The sequence below is a fragment of the Terrapene carolina genome, unplaced genomic scaffold (assembly GCF_002925995.2).
Source record: "Terrapene carolina triunguis isolate 2854851 unplaced genomic scaffold, T_m_triunguis-2.0 Scaffold68, whole genome shotgun sequence".
In the NCBI taxonomy this organism is placed as follows: Eukaryota; Metazoa; Chordata; order Testudines; family Emydidae; genus Terrapene; species Terrapene triunguis.
In genome coordinates, this window is record NW_020664419.1 from 15399623 (window position 1) to 15414776 (window position 15154).

At 43.3% G+C, this 15154-nt stretch overlaps 1 protein-coding gene across 5 annotated transcripts in view; it reads left to right on the forward strand.

The window, feature by feature from the left end:
* CACNA2D1 (calcium voltage-gated channel auxiliary subunit alpha2delta 1) overlaps positions 1–15154 on the forward strand; it is a 658640-nt gene that overhangs the window by 73115 nt on the left and 570371 nt on the right. For all 5 annotated transcript variants that reach the window (XM_026648660.2, XM_026648662.2, XM_026648663.2 and 2 more), the window contains one exon: positions 8426–8507. In XM_026648660.2, the coding sequence (XP_026504445.1) occupies positions 8426–8507 (82 nt within the window). The remainder of the gene's footprint in view (positions 1–8425; positions 8508–15154) is intronic.

A 15154-nucleotide genomic window follows, 5' to 3' on the forward strand; every position in this document is an offset into this window, starting at 1 on the left:
TAAGTGACTAGATTTCAAATTGGTGTCCCTTTCACTAAAGCAGATGGTAGGCTTAGTAGATCACAGCTGCAGGGCACACAAAATGCATCATAAAGAATCCACATTTACAAGCAATTTTCTAGAATAGAAAATACTAGATTAAATGTTTACTTGATGTAAAATGCAGAGAAGATTTGAACCAGGACCTTTAAAATAATTTATATGTGATGCTTCTGAAAAATGAAACGTGGAAAATAATATGGAAAAGCTTTGGAATAATATTTGAATTAATTACAGTAGTCAATGAGAATGTAATCAATCAATAAGCCCAGAGACACATCATCAGCATGTTGTCTTGCCATGTGAGAGTCTCAAGATGAGAATGAACAAAGGAGGGAGCTGATGGGGGTGAACTGTTGTTGATATGATGTCGATGAGGAAAAGCAAAGCACACACTGTATCTCTGGGGAGCAAACCATCCCTCAGAATCTGATCCACGGAAGAGCATTAATATTACCCCTGAAGGCAGCTGCTTATTTGTTGGCTGGGAGGCTGGTACCAAATTGTCGCAAGTGGAAAAAGCAGTGTTCCAGTGAGGGGAGTAGGAATTAATGGTGTAAAAAAGGGAGAGATGTGGGGGAAAGAGAACAAGAACATTGACTTCAATGGAGCCAAGATTTCACCTGCTGTCTCTATGCTAGCATTTGTTTTAAAATTGCCCACCCTTGCATTACTGCCAGTCCAGCTTCACCAGTGCTAGCAACATTAGAGTGCTGGGAGAGACTTGTATACTGGCTGTTCAACCACCACATTGCATTAGCCCTGGCTAGCACTCCCACTGGTATTAGCATGATGGTCAGAACTTTTAAGAGAACTTCTAGTTTAGGCCGGGCTGCCGAGTCTAAGTGGGTGAATGGAGGCTTTGAACTGCTATGACAACATCCTATGCATTCTCATAGAAAAGGGAGGGCCTTTCTCTTGACTCTTTTTTGAACAACTTTACAGACTATAGTGGAGCATTATAGAGTTCTATAGCAGGGCTATCAGATGGGTCAAATGGAGTTGAGGGGTGGGGTACTAGGGACTAGAGCTACTGTAGGGGTACATGGCCTCTCCATGGATTGCCTAGCCTCCTATGAGTCCCTCAGGGTCCATGGGGACCTGGGTAGGTAGCAGGCTCTAAGGGGAGGCAAACCCCATCTTCCTGGACAGATGCTGTCGGGGAATCTCCAGAAATTTCCATGCAACATTCCTACCCCTTCTCCCGCCAGCACACACTCCTGTGGCTTTCCCCACAATATGACCTGTTATTACTGAGACACCTAACAAGCTGGTATTATCAGTAGACTGGAATTATCAGTGAAGCCTCTTTTGGCACACACTGGGAACCTCTGGGTATTATAGTTACTGCCAAAAATTCAAAGCAAACCTTTTGTTTTTGAAAGTGAGTGCAGCTATCCAATCCAAATGTGGACACTGTCCCCTTCAAATTTTGGCGGCACTAGATTGTGCTGCATTGTAAATGTAAGCTTTGTTACATTCCCATCGCATTGTGCTGTATAATTTGTGTCACATTCCAAACTGATGGATCACGATGGGATGCGCTGTAATGAGATGCAACCCATTCTTGGGTTATTTTTTTCCCCTTTAACAAAGGCATTTCTTTCTTGGATTAGATACAACACATTTGTTTCGCAACTGAATCTAAAATAACTGCAAATCTGGAAGAGACCGTATCAAATATGAGAAATGGCCAATTTCTTTTTAATATTGAACCATTTTACAACATTAATATTTCCAGAATATTTCCAGATTTTAACTGCTGAGAGCACAATTAACTTCCAGGATTTCTATCCTCCTGAGAGGTACCACAGAGAGCAGAATGAAAGCGCAAAGGCATAAAAGGGGAGCCAAAGGCAACAATGGCTCCTAATTGCAGGAATATGCAGACGTGGCCATCAAGGGATGAATGCTCTTAGGGACAGGCATTTCTTGCGGGTGATCTGAGATCAGTGGAGTTAGGACCAGATTTCCCTGTGGATCTCTAGGCTCTTCAGAGTTAGCGATCCATGCTCTCTCCTCTTCCTCTAGAGGGAAGAATCTGATGAGTTTGCTATACACTGAAGTTCTCTGTGTGTTCAGATGACTTTTTTCCCCTTCTGTTGGTTTTTCTATGGGAGGGGAAAACATAGGTACACATATATAGCTAGATGAATGATGAAGACTAGAAATAAAAGCGGGACAGGAATTAGGATGGTAAATAGGATTAACAGAATGAAATTTAGAAAGAGAATTTCCAGTGGGATTAGGTGGTGGCATAGTCTTCCAAGGAAAATTTAGGCAAATCCATTGAAAAGTAGACTAACCAAAGCTCTAGAAAATGGAGTAGCAGGAGCCAAGCCTGCACTGTCAGGGAGATCGGTTAGGTGACCCGATAGAAATTAAAGATGGCCTGTGTTCTTATCTGAACATAGGAAATTGCCTTTCCCATCACCACTGCAAGGGGGAGGGTTCCTGATTTAAAGATCTCAGCCCAGATTCTTTGTTGCATAGAGTTTCTGCTTCATGCAGCAGAGGAAAACCCATCAGGGAGGCTGTTAACATTTCTTAATTATCTGTGCTGGCCATGCCGCTGGCCACGGCGTAGATTAGAGTTGCCTGGGGGCTGCAGCAATTACATCCGCTGATATTGTTCCCCAAGGGACCATCTGCTGGCTGTGGGGATGCTTGGTGCCCATTGGACACCGTTGCACATCCCACTGCACTGTTGCCAGGTGGAGTGGTGGTGTATGGGCCAGGTCCATGCCAGGGGAATTCTGATCTGGGCAAAGCTGGCCCCTTTGCACCATCAGAGTGGTGCAAAGAGGCCAGAATGCGATACAAAATCTGGCCTTGGTTTGTATTTCACTAATTCACACTGTTTTGTGTCGCTGTTGAATATAAACAGCCCAGACTATTGTAGTGGAGTTGTGACACAGAGGCCCATTTGTGGTTCAGTGCTGTGTCGGCAGCTCTTGTCAGGCCTGACATACTCACCACACCTAACACACTGTGGTCATAATCTCAATTTATAAGGTGGCATGTAGGATTATTAATATTCTTGCATGATGTATGTATGGGGCATGGATATGAATATGCAGCTCCCTGAGTTCTGGACATAGCCTAGAATAATATACTTAAAATGTGTTTGGCAAGCAATGTGTAAGCACAGTCTGCCTTAGATAAAGGTATGTGCATTTGCTTTTCTGACCAGCCTAGTTGTCAGGCAGAGATAGTGAGGGTCCATTTGCATATAAGGTAAACAAAACTATCAAGCTAACAAGGAGGGGTGGAGACAACATGGTGTCTACAGCCCAGCAGAAGAGAGACGCTTGGTCTGGGTTTTACTTTTCTAAGAATAGATTGCAAATGTTTACTGGCTGAACCTCCTTGTCATTATAGACCAGTGATGAGCAATTGAATCAACTGTGTGTATACAATATTACTGTATTATAAAAGTGTATCTAGTCAGGTCTTTTCTGCCAATGATATAGTGGTGATTAATATCCTAGTGAAATGTTGCAGTTAACACTATATGAGGAATATGGGTGCTTAATGATACTATACTTTAAAGTCTGTGACCAAACACTGGGAGAAACAGTTGCATTCCTTACTGTCTGGGAGGGAACCTATCTACCTGTTTCCAACTAAATTAAACAAGGTTTGACCAAAAACAATGGAAGCCCTATTTACATGGAACTAAGGAGGGGGATGGGAAGCCCTCAGGAAGAGAAGAACAGCATGAGGTCATTCTGCGTCTTGGAACAAGGTCATTGAACTTTGGAAGAAATAAGCAAGGACAGAAGCCATCTTTGGCATTCATCGTGAGACATGCAAGCAAGGGGTCAGCTCTTGCAAGCCGAGAAAGATGGGTCCATCAATCAGGGGGATTGAAGTCTCTGGGAATGGAAGATTGATAAGGAAATGACCTTGAACAAAGATTGTAGCTGATTGAGTAAGGTCTTAGCCATTAGAAAGCGCATTTTTGCTTTTTTGTGTATTTGTAGCCCTTTCTAACTTTATTCCTCCTGCTTGGTGTCACTTAACTCTGTCCTTTTGTTAATAAACTTGTTTTATTTTTACTATAACCCAACTCAGTGCTCTGCTTGAAAGGAAGAGTGTATTTACCCCAGTTAAGTTAGCCTTGTCTACATTAAAGGGAAAAGTGGATCTAAGCTATGCAATTTGAGTTACGTGAATAGCGTAACTCAAATCGACATAGCTTAGATCTACTTACCGCAGGGTCTACACTACGTGACGTCGATAGGAGATACTTTCCTGTCAACTCCCCTTGCTCTTCTTGATCAGGTGGAGTACAGGAGTTAACGGGACAGCGATCGGCGGTCGATTTAGTGGGTCTTCATTAGACCTATTAAATCGACTGCTAATGCATCAATTACCACACCGTCAATCCTCTAGTAAGTGTAGACAAGCCCTTAATAAGCTGTAATATACTTTTGGCTCTTTAAAGGAGCAAATGAACCTTAATATCTCTCTGAATGGTCCAGGAGGTGGCTGGACTTTGCAGAGCATGTGGCTTTGGGAAAATTCAGGGTTAGGGTTGTGTTGAGGTCACCCTCCAAGTGCTAACCAAAGTTGGTAGAAAACAGTGAATGTGACTGGTGTATTGCTGGCAGGCTGCTGAGTTCAGAGTTGCTGGACTAAGGCTGCAGTTATACACAACCACTCAGGGCATGCTAGTCGCTGACTGTGAACATCCCAGGCAGAGAGTTACAGTAACAAAGCTTTTAATGCACATAAGGTTTACAGGGTAAGAGGTGATACAACTCCTCATCCCAGATTGCACCCCAGGATGCGATAGTAGTGTTACAAGTGTGGGTGATGGCTTACGGACAGAGAGGGTTTATAATCAGATAAAATATAATCTAAATGAGACAGCCTATTCATGCGCCTCAATTGAATTGCGGTTCATAATAGTACAATGACAATAATCCCCAAAGATTCCGGAACTTTAACTGCTGCATTCTCCTACCTGTCGGTGCTACCTATTTGAAACAAAAACCTCTCCTTACAGGGACAAATGCCCCGGCTTACATGGAGGGCAAATGACCTTGCGCCAGTTCGATAAAGGACTGCAATCTATATTCTTAGGAGCTCAACCTTGTTCACATGGCATTGAAGTGAAATCCAAAGCATATGCACTGTGCGCAGCTGCTGTGCAGAGTGATTTACCTCTCTTCTGGCTTAGCTCCTGTTTAGTGATCAGAGCTGAAGCTTCAGCTGAATCAAAGCCATCCAACAGTGTTGTTACTCTGCATCTGCTGTTGTGACCAAGGCTGAGAGAATCTCTCTAGGTCAAATCCCCACTAGCTGCCTCGTGCCTGTGTTTGGGTTCTGCATAGCAACTGGGGAGGTGAAATCCATTCTGACAACCAGGCAGGAGAGTGAAGGGCTGTTTCGTGGTCCCTGCTACTCCATCCTGGATCACATTCTAAGGTGACTGTCTGTCCCCATTCATTGGATAGGGAGCAAGCACACATAACTCAGCTTTGTGGATCACAGTGTTGTTCCTGTGACCTTCTAGGCACCTAAAAGTGGGGAACGGTGACACTCAAACTTTGAATCATAGAATCATAGAAGATTAGGGTTGGAAGAGACCTCAGGAGGTCATCTAGTCCAACCCCCTGCTCAAAGCAGGACGAACCCCAACTAAATCATCCCAGCCAGGGCTTTGTCAAGCCGGGCCTTAAAAACTTCTAAGGATGGAGATGCCACCAACTCCCTAGGTAACCCATTCCAGTGCTTCACCACCCTCCTAGTGAAATATTTTTTCCTAATATCCAACCTACACTCCTCCTCCCGCCCCCCACTGCAACTTGAGACAATTACTTCTTGTTCTGTTATCTGCCATCACTGAGAACAGCCTAGTTCCATCCTCTTTGGAACCCCCTTCAGGTAGTTGAAGGCTGCTCTCAAATCCCCCCATACTACTCTTTTCTGCAGACTAAATAAGCCCAGTTCCCTCAGCCTCTCCTCATAAGTCATGTGCCTCCAGCCCACTAATCATTTTCGTTGACCTCCGCTGGACTCTCTCCAACTTGTTCACATCCTTTCTGTAGTGGGGGGCCCAAAACTGGACACAGTACTCCAGACATGGCCTCACCAGTGCCGAATAGAAGGGAATAATCACTTCCCTCGATCTGCTGGCAATGATCCTACTAATAGCCCAAGGGCACACTGCTGACTCATATCCAGCTTCTCATCCACTGTAATCCCCAGGTCCTTTTCTGCAGAATTGCTGCTTCGCCAGTCGGTCCCCAACCTGTAGCAGTGCATGGGATTCTTCCATCCTAAGTGCAGGACTCTGCAGTTGTCCTTGTTGAACCTCATCAGATTTCTTTTGACCCAATCCTCCAATTTGTCTAGGTCACTCTGGACCCTATCCCTACCCTCCATGTATCTACCTCTCCCCCCAGCTTAGTGTCATCCGCAAACTTAATGAAGATATTGAACAAAACCAGCCGCAGGACTGACCCCGGGGCACTCCACTTGATGCCAGCTGCCAACTAGACATTGACCCATTGATCACTACCCGTTGAGCCTGACAATCTAGCCAGCTTTCTATCCACCTTATAGTCCATTCATCTAATCCATATTTATTTAATTTGCTGGCAAGAATACTGTGGGAGATGGTATCAAAAGCTTTCCTAAAGTCAAGGTATATCACGTCCTCCACTTTCCCCATATCCACAGAGCCAGTTATGTCATCATAGAAGGCAATCAGGTTGGTCAGGCATGACTTGCCCTTGGTGAATCCATGTTGACTGTTCCTGATCACCTTCCTCTCTTCCAAGTGCTTCAAAATTGGTTCATTTAGGATTTGCTCCATGATTTTTCCAGGGACTGAGGTGAGGCTGACCGGTCTGTAGTTCCCTGGATTCTCCTTCTTCCCTTTTTAAAATATGGGCACTATATTTGCCTTTTTCCAATCACATCAGCCAACTCCCTAAGCACCCTTGGATGCACTGCATCCGGCCCCATGGACTTGTGTATGTCCAGCTTTTCTAAATAGTCCTTAAACTGTTCTTTTGCCACAGAGGGCTGCTCACCTCCTCCCCATACTGTGCTGTCCAGTGCAGCAGTCTGGGAGCTGACCTTATCTGTGAAGACCAAGGCAAAAAAAGCATTGAGTACTTCAGCTTTTTCCACATCATGTGTCACTAAGTTGCCTCCCCATTCAGTAAGGGTCCCACACTTTCCCTGATCTTCTTGTTGCTAACATACCTGTAGAAACCCTTCTTGTTACCCTTCACATCCCTTGCTAGCTGTAACTTCAATTGTGCTTTGGTCTTTCTGATTACACCCCTGCATGCTCGAGCAATATTTTTATACTCCTCCCTAGTCATTTGTCCAAGTTTCCACTTCTTGTAAGCTTCCTTTTTGTGTTTAAGCTCCCCAAAGATTTCTCTGTTAAGTCAAGCTGGTCATCTGCCATATTTGCTATTCTTTCTGCACATTGGGATGGTTTGTTCCTGTGACCTCAATAAGGCTTCTTTAAAATACAGCCAGTCTTCTGGACTCCTTTCCCCCTCATATTAGCCTCCCAGGTGATTTTGCCCATCAGTTCCCTGAGGGAGTCAAAGTCTGCTTTTCTGAAGTCACGGGGGTTTTGTGAGGATAAATACATTTAAAGATTAGAATGTGCTCATATACTAGGGTAATGGGGACCGTACCATAGATAGTAATAATAAGTGCTGACAGTATGCTTGATTGTTCAGCCAACAGGTGGTCTGATCACTATAGACAACCTTATGAGAGATACAACTGCAGAAAAGTTCACCTGACACTTGAAGACTTAGAATCAAAATACAAGTGGGAGGCTAGTCAGTCTCTATACCATTTAGTCTCTAACCTCTCTGCTGCAGCTGTCAGCTAGTGCTAATTGTGGTGATGGGTTTTGTGACAGGAACTCTTGTCTAGGATATGCGGGGACCACCATGCAGTCCACAGATAGCAACAAAATCGGTTGGTGTAAGACCAGGCTAGATTTGAGCTAACAAAAGAGATTCACATTAACTTATGTCTCAGTATTGGTGGCATATTCCAAAAGGGCACACAGGTTACTTTTTCAACAATCAAGGGCAAGACTCTTGTGCCCTTTAAACAACTATTTTCATGTGTCCTGACTTTTTGCCCTTTTTTTGATGATAGGTCATTGTATACAGCTTCCTCACCGTGTTGGGCCTTTGCAAGGCAGACAGCTTCTATGAAAGAGAGAGAGAGAGAATGAATGTCTAAAGCAGATTCACAGCAATATCGAGGGGACTTCGGCATCAATCTGCCTCCTGGAGGATAATCTGTCAGCCTGCATTTGTGTTTGTGATCATCATAACTATTTGCCATTGATCTGATGGGACATCTTTCTCTCTTCTTTTTATTTCTGTAGAATAAAGTCATGGGTGGATAAAATGCAAGTCGATCTTGTAACGTTGGCAAGAAGCGCAAGTGGGGTGGACGAGCTTGCCAAGGTGAGTCTAAATGGGTAGAGCCTCTGTGACAACTAGAACAGTCAAAAATGGATGGTGCTCATCATATAGGGGAAACAACTAATTCATCCCATCCTCACAATGATTTCTTTTGGAATGAAAGCCTATAGTATCCCTTTTCTCTACTGTTTACTTAGAAGGAAATGAATAATGGAGACATCCATTAATTCACTCTCTTTATATTGAAGCTAATATTTAATCAGCTTTGCAGTACCAGGCATAAGGTTTATGATTATTACAACACCCACACACAATAGCACAGCTCCTTTTACATTGTATATTTGTCCAATATGGTATCCAGGAAGCAACTATTCAACGAAAGTTCATGGAAAGCTCTCTCTTTTGAAAGAGAAGACCAGTTTTCTGACATATAAATTCTCTGAATTGAAGAAGTCTTTGTAGCCTAGATTTCTATGGAGGAGAATGATAACTATCTAATGTTCTTTAGCTATACTACTTTAATCCAGAGTATATTTTACAGAAGGAACAAATTATTATGAAAGAACTCAAATGTGAAGTTATGGAACTATTAACTAAGGTTTGTAACCTGTCCTTTAAATCGGCTTCTGTACCCAATGACTGGAAGTTAGCTAATGTAACACCAATATCTAAAAAGGGCTCTAGAGGTGATCCCGGCAATTACAGACCGGTAAGTCTAACGTCGGTACCGGGCAAATTAGTCGAAACAATAGTTAAGAATAAAATTGTCAGACACATAGAAAAACATAAACTGTTGAGCAATAGTCAACATGGTTTCTGTAAAGGGAAATCGTGTCTTACTAATCTATTAGAGTTCTTTGAAGGGGTCAACAAACATGTGGACAAGGGGGATCCAGTGGACATAGTATACTTAGATTTCCAGAAAGCCTTTGACAAGGTCCCTCACCAAAGGCTCTTAAGTAAAGTAAGTTGTCATGGGATAAAAGGGAAGGTCCTTTCATGGATTGAGAATTGGTTAAAAGACCTGGAACAAAGGGTAGGAATTAATGGTAAATTCTCAGAATGGAGAGGGGTAACTAGTGGTGTTCCCCATGGGTCAGTCCTCGGACCAATCCTATTCAACTTATTTATAAATGATCTGGAGAAAGGGGTAAACAGTGAGGTGGCAAAGTGTGCAGATGATACTAAACTGCTCAAGATAGTTAAGACCAAAGCAGACTGTGATGAACTTCAAAAAGATCTCACAAAACTAAGTGATTGGGCAACAAAATGGCAAACGAAATTTAATGTGGATAAATGTAAAGTAATGCACATTGGAAAAAATAACCCCAACTATACATACAATATGATGGGGGCTAATTTAGCTACAACAAGTCAGGAAAAAGATCTTGGAGTCATTGTGGATAGTTCTCTGGAGATGTCCGCGCAGTGTGCAGAGGCGGTCAAAAAAGCAAACAGGATGTTAGGGATCATTAAAAAGGGGATAGAGAATAAGACTGAGAATATATTATTGCCCTTATATAAATCGATGGTACGCCCACATCTCGAATACTGCGTACAGATGTGGTCTCCTCATCTAAAAAAAGATATACTGGCACTAGAAAAGGTTCAGAAAAGGGCAACTAAAATGATTAGGGGTTTGGAACGGGTCCCATATGAGGAGAGATTAAAGAGGCTAGGACTCTTCAGCTTGGAAAAGAGGAGACTAAGGGGGGATATGATAGAGGTATATAAAATCATGAGTGATGTGGAGAAAGTGGATAAGGAAAAGTTATTTACTTACTCCCATAATACAAGAACTAGGGGTCACCAAATGAAATTAATAGGCAGCAGGTTTAAAACAAATACAAGGAAGTTCTTCTTCACGCAGCGCACAGTCAACTTGTGGAACTCCTTACCTGAGGAGGTTGTGAAGGCTAGGGCTATAACAGCGTTTAAAAGAGAACTGGATAAATTCATGGTGGTGAAGTCCATTAATGGCTATTAGCCAGGATGGGTAAAGAATGGTGTCCCTAGCTTCTGTTTGTCAGAGGATGGAGATGGATGGCAGGAGAGAGATCACTTGATCATTGTCTGTTGGTCCACTCCCTCTGGGGCACCTGGCATTGGCCACTGTCGGTAGACAGGATACTGGGCTAGATGGACCTTTGGTCTGACCCGGTACGGCCGTTCTTATGTTCTTCTTCTTATTTTTATTATGGAGAAGAGGTATCCATGTTACTGTACATACTACTATCGCACACACAAAAATAAGTTAAAATAACATTATTAAGGTTGCGAAGTCAAGCACTCAAAAATTAGGAAATGCCAGAATTAAGGTTTCCTGTGCAACCTTAATTCAGCCCCCTTGTGCGTATGAACTGTGATACAGTCTTTAATTTCTTGGTCACACACTATTTTTTCCATTGGACCTCTGCCCCAGTTGGTTCACAGAATAGACATGCTCTGAATATGAATCAAGGTTATGCAGGGAAGGGGACAGTTGTTTGAAGGTCCCTGCATCATTTGTAGCAGAATTTGGAAGGTGTATAGTGCATGAGACAGGAGAATGCAGGAAGAGAAAGGATGGTCTCATGGTTAAAGCGGTTGAATACTATCCCGGGGAATTAAATTCTGTCCCTGTCTTTGCCATAGAGTTCTTATGTGACGTTGGGCAAGTCACTTATACCAAATTTAGTGTGTTCTGTATTTTCTGGGTACCTGAGCTGAGACTCTGGGATCTAATTTGCAAGAGTGCTGAACACTCTCAGCTATGACTGAAGTCAATGGGACATGTGCTTTGATCATATAAAATGCCACATAATGGTAAGAGCTCTAAAAAAGGAGTTCTTAGGCCGCTGAAATTTGGAACCTAAAATTAGTGAATACTTTTGACCTTAATCTTCCTGGGCCTCATTGCCCCATCTATAAAATAGGGATAATGCCCCCAACTCATCTCAGAAGCGTAGTGTGAAAATGAATTCATTAATATTTGTGAAGCACTCAGATGCTATAGTGACCAGTGCCATAGAAAATTCATAAGGAAACTAATAACTGTGTTATCAGAGGAGGATTTAGATGGTTTTGCAGTAAAGAAGGCACACACTGAACAATGAGGTGAAAAAAATCTCCTCATTAAGTGAACACTGTCCATTCTGTGCATTGACTGAGGCAAGGGTCCTACGGAAAAATAGTGTGTGAGAGTTAGAGGCTGTATCCTAATGCCCCCAGCAGCCGAATTAAGGTTGCACAGGCATCCTTAATTTGGAATTCCTAATTTTTTAGTGCTTGACTTTGCAGCCTTAATAATATTCTTTTAATCTTGTTTTCATGTGTAATTTCCTAGGTTTTTTAAAAAGGAAATTGGAAAAAACCACATCCTGAAATACCATTATGTGGGATCATATTGACACTCTTACATGGTTCATCAACAGGAAAGGAACCCTTAGACCCACTGCATACACCTCTGACACATGAGCTAATGGAGTAATTGATAGCAACAGTGGATTGTTATCCTCTATGTAGACCAACTCCAAGGGGGGATGAGATCCTTTGCCAGTGGTTTCAGAGATTTTCACAGCAGAGCATGGTGAGGCTCAGAAATTATAGGTTCCGTTCTGTTGGAGGGAGTGTGCTCTAGCAGGTATAGACTCTTCTGTGCATGTGCCCCAAGTGTGACACATTCTGCCCCATCCCCTCAGACTTGTCCCAGTCCTGTCTCTTACCCATCCCGGCCTCCTTGTCCCAGTTCCATACTTCTCACCTCCCCTGTCCCAGTCTCCACTCCTCAGGCTACTCATCCCAATCCTGGTTTTCTTGCTCAGGTAGTTCCAGTTTCATCACTGTGGACTTCTGATCCTCTTATTAGTCTGCCCCAACTCCCAGTTTTCTTGTGTAGCCATTCCTAGTTCATCCTTCCTCCAAACCCCCATCTTCTTACCCAGCCAGTCCAAGTTGTCCTCTCCTGCTTCTCTTCCAATCTCTCTCTCCCTCACCCTGGCCTCCAGTCATGCCCCTCCTTGCTCCCATGTTCCCAGTCCCAATCTTCCTTCCAGGCTTTTTGTCCAATCTCAGTGTCCCCTCTCAGTTCTCTCCCCTCATCCTGGCTTCCAGCCAGATCTCTCTCCTCTCCTTCATCACCTCCTCCCCCTTACATATTGGTCCTAGTCTCCGTAGCCAGCTGTTTTGAGTCTGCTGCCTGACTCCTCATCTGATTTCAGTCTCCGGCATTTCCCATCCTTCTCCCAGTGTCTTTTCCCAACCCACCACAGTCTCCCCTCTCCCCTTAATTCACAGTCCTAGTTCCCCACCCCCAAGCTTCTTGTCCCAATGTGTTCCTTTCCCTCCCCTCTGGTCTGGATCTTATCCCCTCTGCATGAGACTCAGATGGATTCCTTCTCCATGCAGCCTGGGCCTACTGGCAGATGGGGGATCATGGGGAGCGTAGGAGAGACAGTCTCTCTGCTTAGATGCCTGGACTAAGAACAGCCCATAGCAGCCCTGAACTGCTTTGCAGACAAAACCCTGTTCTGCTGTGTCTTGGAACATGCCCAGTGCACAGAGAAACTTTGAGAGAGCTGCTAAAATCTAAGAACCCTCTACTGAGCATGTTTGATCTGCAGTTCTTCAAGGATTAGAGTTTGGACAAATTAGGATGGAGTTTCCAAGGGACAATAAAAGGCACATCTGTGAAACAAAGGTTGCCCCCTGCCAAATTTCAAGTCCCTGCTCTAAAGCATGGAGGTGCTAGAGCTTTTAAAAGAAAAAGTGTCTAGAATATTTTAACATGGGCAAACAACATATTTATCCATATTTCTTTCTTGGAAATTACTGAACCCTTTTGCCTGAAATTTAAAAAAGAAAAAAAAAATCAGTCTGAGGCAGACACCAGGAATGGAAAATTTCAGCCCAAATGCATATAACTTGGCCACACTTGAACCAGTTGAAAACAGGTTCTTATAATGGGAAATGTTGGGCAATCTTACTGTTGATACAGTGCTATCAGCCCTGCCTAGAATATACCACAATTACATGAAAACTGAAGGAAATGTTAAACTCTGAACATAGTATCTAATCCCTTTTGAAAGCCAAAATGTATAGCACACTTAATACAAATCAAAGTGCTGTTTCAGTGGGTATGCCGACTGCCTTGTGTGCGTGTGTATGATTCCAGAATAAGAAGCATTAATGCAGTATGTTTCCATGTAAAATACCACTTCATATTAATATCATTCATGACAGATCTATACTGCTGTATGGTTTTTTTTTTCTGTATCCACAGATTTTAATTGCCTTTCTTTATAAGTGGGAATGTAAGACCCTGTAAGGAGTGACCTATGGAATCTCTCTTTTCTCTTATTTACAAGTATCCTTGTCACTTTCTGATTTTTAAAATGAGACTCCATTAGTGCTTAATTGCATCTCTTCTGAAATGAACCCCTCTCGAGGCTGAATCCCCACTCTGTCACTCCAAGTGCAGAAGGTGGGGGCCCACAAGGATTTTAAAAATTAATACTGGCCACCCCAGGCTTGTATTACACTCCCAAGGTTACAGCTTTTCTCTGGCCTTGGCTTGGTAAATGCTGCCACCACCCAAATGCAAAAAACCCTCAACCCTTTGAACCCAGGAAGGAGCACTTGGGACTTCCTCCCTGTGGAGTACCCTCAAGCCCTTTCACGCCCCCCCCTCCAGGGAAGAGCTGAGAAAGAAAGCAAAGGAAATTAGCTGTGGCTACCAGCTAATCAAACAACAAGCACAAACCTCTTAGGACACCAAAAATCCAATCCTGTTCTTAAAAAAGGTAAATTTTATTAAAAACGAAAAGGAAAAAATTACATCTGGAACTTAGGTTTTTTGCTAGATCTTAAAAGAAACCATTCCAAAAATTAAGCACCCAAACTAGCTTTTTGGGGTGTTCAGCTTAAAGGTTACAAGCAAACAAAAGCATCAGGGGTTAGCACAAAGAAGACCCACAAGCCAAAATAAAAAATAAACCTGATTGTGTCTAACTAAACAATCCCTATCCAAATAATTTCTTCTAGGTATAGAAAATGAATTTTCATACCTGGTTCAAGCCTTACACAGCATTCCTGCTCCGTCCTTGCAGCCCAGAGAACAACAGACAAAAGGAAAGTTTCTTTACCAATTTTAAAAAGTTCTACCTTCCCATTGGCTCTTTTGGTCAGGTGCCCACTCCTTTTCTTTTACCTGTGGGCTTGTTACCCCTTTACAGGTAAAGCAAGCAGAGAACCAAGAGGGATTTTACAGCTAACTGGCTGGCTGAGTGTCCATCAAAGGGAGCTACTCCCCTTCCCTTCATGTATCACAACCCCAGTCTTGCTGTATGAGAGATTAACATATATTAAAGATAAAGCGCTTGTGAATTCTGCAGTTAGGGTCGACTAGCACTTTTAGTCAAAGAACCTGCTTTCCATTGCTCATAGCTTTTTGAAACATGCAGCTTTTAGGCTAAATTTCCAGGGCTATTGTCTGACCCAAAGCCTGCTTAAGTCAATGGAAAAACTTCTGTTGACTTCAAAGGGCTTTAAGTCAGCCCTCTAGTCTCCATACCAGGGGTTGGCAACGTTGGCTTGCGGCTCGCCAGGGTAAGCACCCTGGCGGGCCGGGCCAGTTTTATTTACCTGCTGACGCGGCCGGTTAGTCCGATCGCGGCCCCCACTGGCCGCGGTTTGCTGTCCCGGGCCAATGG